Below are 13,546 nucleotides of genomic sequence, written 5' to 3' on the forward strand. Positions count from 1 at the left end.
TTGCAGCTGTTACTTTACAAATGTAAGCACTTGCCTTAAAGCATTTGTAGGTACAAGAGGTATTTTGCATTTCGAAATATACCTTATTTCCACCACTGTAAGTTAATGGCATACAACATAGTATAGAACTCTTATTTTGTTATTGCTTATTATTGCTGCATTTAATGCTGTATTTACTAACCTGGCTGGCTAGTACGTGTTTTGGCTTGGTTCTGACCTGACACAGATTCATTCTCTGTGAAGGAGTGGTTAATTCTTCCCTCTGAGTACTGGGAGGCAGTGATTAGTTGCTGCGAAAATCCTGTGGAGCATACAAGTGTGCCACAGGGGGAAATTGTATCCCTCAGTGGCAAAAGGGTTAATTAAGACATGTAAGGAAAATGGATTTATTTTTTCTTTTCATTCAATTTACTTTAGGCCAAAATGAATCTGGAGTTGCTGTCCATAATGAGAGAATATATTTAGTTGGTGGATATTCGATTTGGACAAACGAGCCTCTGGCTTGTATCCAGGTGAGTGGTTGAAGTTCCTTTTGAAGTTTGTTCAGGTGGTTCAGTGAGGTTACTTTTTGCAGTGCTGCTACTGAAGAAAGAGATATTTACTCCTAGAAAGAGGTTTGCGCTCCCTTTGTGTAGCTAGTTCAGTCACTAAACTTCATCCTGCTTCCTAAAAATGATGTCTAATAAATTATTGAGCCCTACTGAAGGTAAAGGTGGGGAGGAGCTTTGAAAATATATACAGTAAAACCTTGGGTTGCGAGTGTCATGCAAGATGAGCAAACATTTCTAATTTTAACTTCATAAATGAGTGATGTCTTGCAATACAAGTAGTATGTGACGCCGAATGTCACATGATCACAGCTGAGCCAATGATTCTTGAAATTCACTTTGATATACGAGTGCTTTGGATTACGAGCATGGTTCCAGAATGAATTAGGCCTGCAAACCAAAGTTTTACTGCATAATATATCCTGAAAATGGGGAAAGTGGGATACCTTTCTTTTTCTCCTAAACCAAGAAAATCTCGAAATCTTTGGTAATAGTACTTTCACACTCCCAAAACTTTACAAATGCCTCCTTTGCACTCAGTTGCTTTATTTTCTGTATTGCAATTTGTTCATTTCAATCAATTCCACCTACTAAGGTGTTCTTCCTTCCTGGCAGAAGTTGTGAGCAGTGGTAGTTTATGGTTAGTCTGATGGAGGTAGCCTCTTCCCCAGAGAACAGCCCTGGCACATCAGCACGTGAGCAGCCCAGGGGAGGCAAATTGCCCCCCGAGCTTTTCAGAAAAGCAATAGCTTTTGCTGATATACATATTCAAAGTTTTATTATTTTATTTTTTATAATTGTTACTATTGTTTTTCTGTTTTACATGTTCTCTGATGTTATTGACATGTATTAGGCCCGATTTTTCTCTTGATATCCAGAAAAATCTATATCCTTAGAACTACTCTTATTATCTAACCTTACTCTTGGGGGAATGTTTTTAACCACTGCTTCATTATCTTTAATAGTTGCAGGACTATCCAAGATTTTAATTTTTTCTACAGTCCCATCTCATAAGGTATATATATTTTCTCAAGAAACTTTTCCATGTTGTCTAAGTTTTCAAAATTGTTAGTGACTAGTTGTTTTGTTACTGCTTAGTTATATCCCCCATTATATTCATAATATTGATTTTTATTTTTCCTCTTCTCTTGATTTGTCTTGCCAGAGGTTTGTCAGGGTATTTAACATACTTCTATTAAGTATATCTATGTCAGCAGGGGTAGCATAAATATGACAACATAATAAGCAAGCTGGTCCTAATGGATGTGAGTTCTGGATTGAATAGTTAGGAGATAGTGTTGTTTGTAGTTTATTGAAATATTAACATTAAATGTATTAGTTCAAGGTATGTAAAAATGTTACATATGTATATATTGATAAATAATCACCAAAATAAATTTAGTTAACATTCATAACCTCACATAGTTACAAGAGTTTTCTGTTTGCGAGGAGAACTTTTAAAATCTACTCTCCTAGCCACTTGCAAATATTCAATACAGTATGGGTAATTGTAGTTACCATGCTGTACATTATATCCCCAAGATTTGTTTCTCTTATAAGTAGAAGTTTCTTTTTTATTGAACTATACATGAGACACAATGTTACATTAGCTTCAGGTGTATAGGCCTAGTGATTTAACAGTTCTATACATTATGCTATGCTCACCACCAGTGTTAACTAACATGTATCACCATGCAATGCTATTACAATACCATTGACTATTCCCTATGCTGTGCCTTTTATTCTCATGCCTTATTCATTCCATAACTGGAAGCCTGTATGTCCCGCTCCCCATTATCCATTTTGCCCAGCTCACACACCCACCTTCTCTCTGGAAACCACTAATTTGTTCTTTGTATATATGGGTCTCTTTCTGTTTTATATATTTGTTTTGTTTTTTTAGATTCCACATATAAGTGAAATCATATGGTATATATCTTTCTCTGTCTGACTTATTTCATTTAGCATAATATTCTCTAGGTCCATCCATGTTGTCACAAATGGCAAGGTCTTATTTTTTTATGATTGAGTGATATTCCATTGTATATATATTTTCTTTATTACTTTATTAATTAGTGGACACTTGGGTTGCTTCCATATCTTGGCTATTATTATAAATAATGCTGCAGTAAACATAGGGGTAACTTTTCGAATTTGTGTTTTTGTATTCTTTGGGTAAATAGCCAGTAGTGGAATTATTGAATCATATGGCATTTCTATTTAAAAATTTTTGAGGAATCTCCATACAGTTTCCATAGTGTTTGCATCAACTTACATTCCCACTAGTACTGCATAAGGATTCCCTTTTCTCCACATCCTTGTCAACACTCATTATTTCTTGACTTTTTGGTACTAGCCATTATCACTGGTGTGAGGTGATATTTCATTGTGATTTTGACTTGTGTTTCTTTGATAAGTGATGTTGAGCATCTTTTCATATGTCTGTTGACCATCTGTAATGTCTTTTTTGGAGAACTGTCTATCTAGGTTCTTTACCCATTTTTTAATCAAAAAAATTTTTTTTGGTGTTGAGTTGTATAAATTCTTTATATATTTTGGAGATTAACCCCTTATTGGATATATCATTTGCAAATATATTTTCCCATTAAGTTGGTTGCCTTTACATTTTGTTGATGGTTTCTTTCACTGTGCGAAAGCTTTTTATTTTGTTACAGCCTCAATAGTTTATTTTTGCTTTTGTTTCCCTTGCCTGAGAAAACATACATAAAAATATGTGGCTAAGACCAATGCCTAAGAGATTACTGCATATGTTTTCTTCTAGGAGTTTTATGATTTTGGGTCTCACATTTAGATCTTTAATGCATTTTGAGTGTATTTCTTATGTGTGATGTAAGAAAGTGGTCCAATTTCATTCTTTTACATGTAGCTGTCCAGTTTTCCCAAAACTATTTACTGAAGAAACTTTTCTCCATGTATACTTTTGCCTCCTTTGTTATAGATTAATTGATCTTACGAGTGTGGGTTTATTTCTGGCCTCTCTCATCCTGATGCATTGATCTATGTCTATTTTTGTAGCAGTCCCATACTGTTTTGATTAGGATAGCTTTATAGTCTATCTTGAAATGTGGGATTGTGATATCTCCAGTTTTGTTCTTCTTTCATAAGTTTGCTTTTGTTATTCTGGGTCTTTTGTGGTTCCATACAAATTTTAGTATTATTTGTCTAGTTCTATGAAAAATACTGTTTTTGTTTGTTTGTTTTAATTTTAGAGTACGAGTAGGGGAAAGGAGCAATGGGAGAAAGAATCTTAATATGCTAAGCATGGAGCCCAATACAGGGTTTCATCCCATGACCCTGGGATCATGACCTGTGCCAAAATCAAGAGTAGATGTCTGCTCAACTGACCTAGCTAGCGAGGTGCCCCAAAATGCTGTTGGTTTTTTTAATAGGATTGCATTGAATATGTAGATTTCTTTGGATAGTATAGACATTTTAATGATATTCATGCATTAACATGGTATATCTTTCCATTTGTGTTGTTTTCAGTTTCATTAATATCTTACAGTTTTCAGAGTACAGGTCTTTCACCTAATTATTTATTCCTACGTATTCCTTTTGATGCATTTGGAATTGTCTGCTTAATTTCCATTCTGCTACTTTGTTATTAGTGTATAGCAATGCAACACATTTATATATGTTAATTTTGTATTCTGTGACCCTACTGAATTGATTCATCAGTTTTAATAGTTTTTTGGTGGAACCTTTAGAGTTTTCTATGCATAGTATCATGTCATCAGCAATTAGTGACAGCTTAACATCTTCCTTACCAACTTGGATGCTTTTTATTTATTGTTTTCTAATTGCTGTGGCTAGGACTTCCATTACTTTATTGAATACCAGGGGCAAGAGTAGATATCCTTGTTTTGATTCTGATCTAGAGAAAAAGCTCTATTTTTCCCTACTGAGTATGATGTTAGCTGTGGGTTTGTAATATCTGGCTTCTACTATATTGAGGTGTGTTCTCCCTAAACCCACTTTGTTGAGACATTTTGTCTTGAATGGATGGTGAATTTTGTCAAATGCTTGTTCTGCATCTATTGAGATGATCATATGATTTTTATCCTTTGGTTTTTTTTTAACATTTATTTATTTTTGAGACAGAGAGAGACAGAGCATGAATGGGGGGAGGGCCAGAGAGAGAGGGAGACACAGAATCCGAAGCAGGCTCCAGGCTCTGAGCTGTCAGCACAGAGCTGGACGTGGGGCTCGAACTCACGGAGCGCGAGATCATGACCTGAGCCGAAGTCGGACGCTCAACCGACTGAGCCACCCAGGCGCCCCTTTTTAAAAAATTTTTTTAACAGGATTTTTATCCTTTGTTAATGTGGTATGTCACGCTGACTGATTTGTGAATATTGAATCATTCATGCATCCCCTGAATAAATTCCTGTTGATTGTGATGAATCATTTTTTTTATTGTTGTTGAATTCAGTTTGCCCATCTTTTGTTGAGAATTTTTGTATCTGTGGGCATCTGGGTAGTGCAGTCAGTTAAGTGTGTTACTCTTGATCTCGGCTTAGGTCATGATGTCACAAATTGTGGGTTCAAGCCCCACAGTGGGCTCTGTGCTGATGGCAAGGGGTCTGCTTGGGATTCTGACTCTCCTTCTCTCTGCTGTTCCACAACCTGTTCTCTCTCTCTCTCTCTCTCTCCCTCTCAAAATAAATAAATAAACTAGTAAAATTCCTTAATTTTTTTTTTTTATCTGTGTTCATTATGGATATTGGCCTGTAGCTTTCTTTCCTTGTGGTATCTTTGTCTAGTTTTGGTATCAGGGCAATGCTGGCCTTATAGAATATATTTGGAAGTCTTCCTTCCCCTTCTATTTTTTAGAATAGTTTGAGGAGAATAAGTATTAACTTAGTTGGTAGAATTCACTTGTGAACCCATCTGTTTCTGGACTTCAGTTTGATGGAACTTTTTTCATTACTGATTAGATTTCATTACTAGTAATTGGTCTGTTCATATTTTCTGTTTCTTTCTGATTCAGTTTTGTAAGAGTATATGTTACTAGAAATTTACTGTTTCTTCTAGGTTGTCCAATTTGTTGGCATATAACTTTTCATAGTAGTTTCTTATAATCCTTTGTATTTCTGTGGTGTCAGTTGTTATTTCTCCTTTGTTTCTGACACTCTTTCTGTCCTCTCCTTTTTTCTTGATAAGTCTGGCTAAAGGGCTATCAATTTTGTTTTCTGTTCAAGAACTAGCTCTTCATTGATCTTTCATATATGTATTTTTAGTCTCTATTTCATTTATTTCTGCTCTGACCTGTTATTCCCTCCTTCTACTAACACTGGTTTTGTTCACTCTTCTTTTTCTATTTCTTTTAGGTGTGAGGTTAGATTGTTTATCACAGATATTTGTTGTTCTTGAAGTATCCCTGTATTTCTATAAATTTCCCTCTTAGAACTGATTTAGCTGTGTCTCAAAGTTTTTTTAAGTTTGTTTGAGAGTGAGAGAGAGTGTGAGTGGTGGAGGGGCAGAGAGAGTGGGAGAGAGAGAATCTCAAGCAGGCTCTGTGTTGTCAGTGCAGAGCCCAACGTGGGGCCCGATCCCACAAACTCTGAGATCATGACCTGAACTGAAACCAAGAATAGGATGGACACTTAACCCACTGAGCCACTGAGGTGCCCCTGTGTCCCAGTGTCCCAAAGATTTTTGACTGTTGTGTTTTTATTTTCATTTGTCCCCATGTATTTTTTTTTTTCATTTCCTCTTTGATTTCCTCATTAATCCATAGGTTGTGTAGTTGCATGTTGGTTAGCCTCGATATATTTATGCTTTTCTTGTAATTAATTTCTAGTTTCTTACTGTTGTGGTCAGAAAAGAAGACTGATATGACTTTGGTATTCTTAAAAATACTGAGACTGTTTTGTGACCTAACATGTGATCTATCCTGGAGAATGTTCCATGAGCACTTAAAAAGTATCTGTATTCTGTTGGTCTGGGATAGGGTGTTTTGTATATATCTGTCTAATGGATCATTCAAAGATACTGTTTCCTTATTGATTTTCTGTCTGGGTGGTCTACCCATTGCTGTAAATGGGAAGTTAAAGTCCCCTACTATTATTTTATGATGTCAATTTCTCCATTTATGTTAATATTTAATTATTAATTTATATAATTATAAATTTAATCTATAATAAGTTATAATTTATTAATAATTAATATTTAATTTATTCATTTAGGTGCTTAAATATTGGGTGCAAAGAGAATTAAAATTGTTATATCTATTTGTTTGATTCTCTTTATCATTATGTAATTCTCTTGCTTGTCTTGTTATAGTCTTTGTTTTAAAGTCAGTTTTATCTAATGTAACTATTACTTCCTGTTTCTTTTCTTTTCTATTTGCCTGGAATATCTTTTTCCTTCATTTTCAGGCTGTATGTATCTTTAGGTTTAAAGTGAGTTTCTTATTGGCAGCACATAGATGAGTCTTTTTTTTTTTTAAATCAATTGTATCACTCTATGTCCTTTGAAATGTATAGACCATTTACATTTAATTATTGAAGGTGCTGAGAAAACATTCGACAAAATACACCATCCTTTCTTGATAAAAACCCTCAAGAAAGTAGGGATAAAAGGGCCATGCGTTGAGATCATAAAAGTCATATATGAACGACCCAATGCTAATATCATCCTCGATGGGGAAAAACTGAGAGCTTTCCCCCTAACGTCAGGAACAAGACAGGGATGTCCACTCTCGCACTGTTATTCAACATAGTATTGGAAGTCTTAGCCTCTGCAATCAGACAACACAAAGAAATAAAAGGCATCCAAATTGGCCAGGAGGAGGTCAAACTTTCACTCTTCGCAGATGACATGATACTCTATATGGAAAACCCAAAGATTCCACCAAAGAACTGCTAGAACTGATTCATGAATTCAGCAAAGTTGCAGGATCTAAAATCAATGCACAGACATCGGTTGCCTTCCTATACACCAACAATGAAGCAGCAGAAAGAGAAATCAAGGAATCGATCCCATTTACAGTTGCAGAAAAAACTATAAAATACCTAGGAGTAAACCTAACCAAAGAGGTGAAAAACCTATACAGTGAAAACTATAGAAAGCTTATGAAAGAAATTGAAGACACAAAAAATGGAAAAAGATTCTATGCTCCTGGATGGGAAGAACAAATATTGTTAAAATGTCGATATTACCCCAAAGCAATCTACATATTCAACATAATCCCTATCAAAGTAACACCAGCATTCTTCAGGGCTAGAACAAATAATCCTTAAATTTGTATGGAACCACAAAAGACCTTGAATAGCCAAATCAATTCTGAAAAAGAAAACCAAACCTGCAGGCATCACAATCCCAGACTTCAAGATGTATTACAAAGCTGTAATCATCAAGACAGTATGGTACTGGCACAAGAACAGACACTCAGATCAATGGAACAGAATAGAGAACCCAGAAATGGACCCACAAATGTATGGGCAACTAATCTTTGACAAAGCAGGAAAGAATATCCAGTAGAATAAAGACAGTCTTTTCAGCAAGTGGTGCTGGGAAAACTGGACAGCGACATGCAGAAGAATGAACCTGGACCACTTTCTTACACCATACGCAAAAATAAACTCAAAATGGATGAAAGATCTAAATGTAAGACCGGAAGCCATCAAAATCCTCCAGGAGATAGCAGGCAAAGACCTCCTTGACCTTGGCCACAGGAACTTCTTACTCAACACGTCTCTGAAGGCAAGGGAAACAAAAGCAAAAATGAACTACTGGGACCTCATCAAAATAAAAAGCTTCTGCACAGTGAAGGAAACAATCAGCAAAACTAAAAGGCAACCGACAGAATGGGGGAAGATATTTGCAAATTACATATCAGATAAAGGGTTAGTATCCAAAATCTATAAAGAATTTATTAAACTCAACACCCAAAAAAATAATCCAGTGAAGAAATGGGCGAAAGACATGAATAGAAACTTGTCTAAGGAAGACATCCAACCAACACATGAAAAAATGCTCAACATTACTCATCATCTGGGAAATACAAATCAAAACCACAATGATACCACCTTACACCTGTCAGAAGGGCTAACATTAACAACTCAGGCAACAACAGATGTTGGCAAGGATGCAGAGAAAAAGGATCTCTTTTGCATTGTTGGTGGGAATGCAAGCTGGTGCAGCCATTCTGGAAAACAGTATGGAGGTTCCTCAAAAAACTAAAAATAGAACTACCCTATGACCCAGCAATTGCACTAGTAGGCATTTATCCACAGGATACAGGTGTGCTGTTTCGAAGGGACACATGCATCCCCATGTTTAGAGCAGCAGTATCAACAATAGCCAAAGTATGGAAAGAGCCCAAATGTCCATCAATGGATGAATGGATAAAGAGGATGTGGTATATATATACAATGGAGTATTACTAGGCCATCAAAAAATGAAATCTTGCCATTTGCAACTACATGGATGGAACTGGAGGGTATTATGCTAAGTGAAATTAGTCAGAGAAAGACAAAAGTCATATGACTTCATTCATATGAGGACTTTAAGAGACAAAACAGATGAACATAAGGGAAGGGAAACAAAAATAATATAAAAACAGGGAGGGGGACAAAACAGAAGAGACTCATAAATATGGAGAACAAACTGAGGGTGGCTGGAGGGATTGTGGGAGGGGGGATGGGCTAAATGGGTAAGGGGCATTAAGGCATCTACTCCTGAAATCATTGTTTCATTATATGCTAACTAATTTGGATGTAAATTTAAAAATAATAATAATAATAAATAAAACAAAGTAATTATTGATAGGCATGCATTTTGCATTTTATTGTTTTTTAGTTGTTTTTGTAATTCCTCTGTTACTTTGTTTCTTTCTCTCTGTTCTTGTGATTGATGACTTTCTTTAGTGTAATGCTTGGCTTTCTTTTTATTTTTTGTGTATCTGTTTTAGGTTTTTGTTTTTGGTTACCATGAAGTTCATATACAGCATCTAAAGTATATAGTAGTCTATATTAAGTTGATGGTCACTTAAGTTTGAATACATTCTTTTTTTTTTTAACGTTTGTTTTATCTGAGAGAGACAGAGTGTGAATGGGGGAAGGGGCAGAGAGAGACGGAGACACAGAATCTGAAGCAGGCTCCAGGCTCTGAGTTGTCAGCACAGAACTTGATGTGGGGCTTGAACTCATGAACTGTGAGATCATGACCTGACCTGAGGTCAGATGCTTAACAGACTGAGCCACCCAGGCTCCCCAAGTTTGAACACATTCTAAAAGAACTTTAATTTTACTCCCTGCTCCACTTATGTATGTAGTCATATTTTATATCTTTTTTTATTTTGTGAGCCCCCTTAACTAATTTTTAGGATATTATTGATTTTATGACTTTTGTCTTTTAACCTTCATACTAGCTTTATGATTGATTGCTCTACTACTTTTACTGTGTATTTGCTTTTACTTGTCACAGTTTTTGCTTTCATAGTTTTCTCCTAATTATCATCTCTTCCATTTAAAGAAGTCCCTTTAGCATTTCTTGTAAGGGTGGTTTTGTGGTGATGAACTCTTAACTTTTATTTGTCTGGGAAACTCTATCTCATCTCAATTTTGAAAGATCACCTTGCGAGATAGAATATTCTAGGTTGTAGGCTTTTTCCTTTCAGCACTTTGAATATATCTTGCCACTTCCTTTTGACTATAAAGTTTCTGCTGAAAAATCAGCTGATAGCCTCCTGCGGTTTTCCATGTATATAAATAGTTGCTTCTCCCTAGCTGTTTTTAAAATTATCTTTTTATCTTTAATCTTTGACATTTTAATTATTATGTGTCTTGCTGTTGATCTCTTTGGGTTCATTTTGTTTCAAAGTTTTTGTGCTTCCTGGGCCTAGATATCTATTTTCTCCCCTAGGTTAGAGAAGATTTCAGCTATTGTTTCTTAAAAAAAAAGATTTCTGCCCCTTTTCCTCTCTCTTCCTTGGGATCCCTATGAGGTGAATGTTTGTTCACTTGATGGTGTCTCAGAAGGTCTCTTAATCTAATTTTGCTTTTTAAAATTCTTTTTTCTTTATGCTGCTCATCTTGAGTGCTTCCTATTAACCTGTCTTCCAAAATGCTGACCCATTCTACAAACACTGATGTACTATTGATTTCCTCTAGTATGTATTTCATTTCAGTTATTCTTCAACTCTGATTGGTTATTTTTTTATGTTTTCTCTTTATTAAAGTTCTCACTAAGTTTATCCACTCTTTTTCCCAGTCCAGTGAATATCTTTAAGACTATTAGTTTGAACTCTTTTATCAGGTAAATTGGTTATCTCTGTTCTGTTTAGTTCTTTTTCTAAAATTTTGTCTTATTTTTTTTTTTATTTGGAACATATCCTGTCACCTCATTTTGATTGATTTTCTGTATTTGTTTTTATGAATTAGGCAGAACAGTTACTTCTCCTAAACTCAAAGGAATAGTCTTGTATATGGTTTTCCCCTGTGTAGACTGTGTGCCTGATGACTTTGGCTAACTGAAATGGAGCTGTGGCTAGTGTGGCCTGGGGGTGCCAGGACATTCTGTGCTGGGGCTGCTTTGGGAAGGCCTGAGCTGAGTGCCCTGGTCAGGACATTTTCGGGACTTGCTGCAGAGGCCAACATGGCATGATAGCTCAGGCTGAAGTGTGTGTGTACTGGGTGGTGGTGGGGGATCGGGGGGGTCCCAGTACTCTCTGCACAGAAGATATTTTGGCAGTATAGTTGAAGCTGACAGGGGGGAAAGGGTATCCCAGAGTGCTCCACATGAGGGTGTCCTGGTGGTGGCTGGAGTCAAGGCAGATGTGGTTAGGGTGGCCTGGGGCATTCTGCACAGGGCATCATAGTAGAGCAGCAGAAACCTAGGTGAGGCATGGGCAGGGGGTATCCTGGCAAGTCATCTGGAGTTGAAGTGGTTTGGACCTAGAATGTTGCTGCAGTAATTTGGGGTGATGGCTGGAGCTGTAGTGAGTGCTTGCTAAGGATGTCTTATGTGTTGCACTAGGGCCATCTTGGTCAGGGAGCTGGGGCAGGTGTGGGCTAGGGGCCCAAGGCTCACTGAGGCAATATGCCAGCTAGGGTACCTAGAGACTGCTTCGAACGACCCTATCAGGTGGGATCATACAGTATTTATCTTTTCCTGTCTGATTTATTTACCATAAACACTATAAGGTCCACCCATGTTGCAAATGGCAGATTACCTTCCTTTTCATGGCTGAATATTATTCGTGTGTGTGTGTGTTCTGCATGTGTATGTGTATATGATAACAATTTCCTTATCCATTCATTCATTAATGGACATTTAGGTTTTTCCTATGTGTTGGTGATTGTAAATAATGCTTCAGTGAAGATGGAGGTACAGATAACTTTTCAAACTAATGATTTTATTTCCTTCAGATATATACTCAGACGTGGTATGGATCATATGGTAGTTTCATTTTTAATTTTTTGAGAACACCTCCATACTGTTTTTTGTAGTGACTGTACCAATTTATAGTTAGACCAACAGTATACAAGGGTTTCCTCTTCTCCAAATCCTCACCAACACTTGTTATTTCTTATCTTTTTGATGATAGCCATTTTAACAGGTGTGAGGTGATAACTCATTGTGGTTTTGATTACCATTTCCCTGATGATCAGTGATGTTGAGCACCTTGTGACATACCTGCTCGTCATTTTTATGTTGTCTTTGGAAAAATGTCTGTTCAGATCTTCTACTCCTTTTCAATCAGACTGTTTTTCTCTGTTGAGTTGTAGCAGTTCTTTATAGTGTTTTGGATCTTAATCCCTTATCAGATATATGATTTTAAAATATATTCTCCCATTTGGTAGTTTGGCCTTTCATTTTCCTTTGATGTACAGGTGGTTTCCTTTGGTGTACAGAAACTTTTTAATTTCATGTGGTCCTACTTATTTATTTTTGCTTTTGTTGCCTTTGCTTTGTGTCAAATCCAAAAAATCATTGCCAAGACCAATGACAAGGAGTTTTCCCTGTTTTCTTCTAAGACTTTTATGGTTTTGGGTCTTACGTCCAAGTCTTTCATCCATTTTGAGTTGATTTTTGAGTATGGTGAAAGAGAAGGGTCTAATTTCATTGTTTTGCTTCTGTCTGTCCAGTTTTCCCAACACTTTTTATTGAAGAGACTATTCTTTCTCTCATTTGTATATTCTTGGCTCCTTCGTCATAAATTGAGTGTGTGTGTGTGTGTGTGTGTGTGTGTACGTACACACACACACACACACTCATATGGGTTTACTTCTGGGCTCTCAAATTTTGTCCTGTTGATCTATGTGTCTATTTTTATACTTAAACCATACTGTTGTATTTACCATAACTTTGTAATATATTTGAAACCAGAATTTGTGATGACTCAAACTTCCTTCTGCTTTAAGATTGATTTGGCTCTTTTGGGGGTCTTTTATGGTTCCATACAAATTTTAGAGTTGTTTTTTCTTTTTCTGTGAAAAATGCCATTGGAATTAAGATAGGGATTACATTGCTTTAATAGTATAGACATTTTAATAATATTAATTTCCCCAGTCAGTGAGCACAGAATATCTTTCTATTTAATTGTGTCTTCTTCAATTTCCTTCATCAATATCTGATAGTTTCTGGTGTACAGATCTTTCTCCTCCCTGGTTCACTTTATTTCTTGACATTTTATTCTTTTTGCTGCAATTATAAATGAGATTGCTTTCTTAATTTCTCTGATAGTTTGCTATTAGTGTATAGAAACACAACTGATTTTTGTATATTGATTTTATATTTTGTCTCTTTACTGAATTTGTTAGCTCTAACAGTTTTTTTTCCTGGAGTCATTAGAATTTCTATATAATACATCATCTGCAAATGAAGACAGTTTTATGTCTTCCTTTCTGATTTGGATGTTTTTTATTTCTTGTGTAATTGCTTTGGCTAGGATTTCTAGTACATTGTTGAATAAAAGTGGCAATAATGAGCATACCTGTCAAGTTCTTAACTTTAGAGAAAAAGCTTTT

The 13,546-nt window shown here is 36.0% G+C and overlaps 1 protein-coding gene across 10 annotated transcripts in view; it reads left to right on the forward strand.

Annotated features, from left to right (window-relative positions):
• The window catches only part of KLHL32 (kelch like family member 32), a 238,094-nt gene that overhangs the window by 204,874 nt on the left and 19,674 nt on the right, over positions 1-13,546 (forward strand). For all 10 annotated transcript variants that reach the window (XM_078447145.2, XM_078447142.2, XM_078447141.2 and 7 more), the window contains one exon: positions 418-512. In XM_078447145.2, the coding sequence (XP_078303271.1) occupies positions 418-512 (95 nt within the window). The remainder of the gene's footprint in view (positions 1-417; positions 513-13,546) is intronic.

The sequence above is a fragment of the Panthera onca genome, chromosome B2, assembly GCF_046562875.1.
Source record: "Panthera onca isolate mPanOnc1 chromosome B2, mPanOnc1 haplotype 2, whole genome shotgun sequence".
In the NCBI taxonomy this organism is placed as follows: domain Eukaryota; kingdom Metazoa; phylum Chordata; class Mammalia; order Carnivora; family Felidae; genus Panthera; species Panthera onca.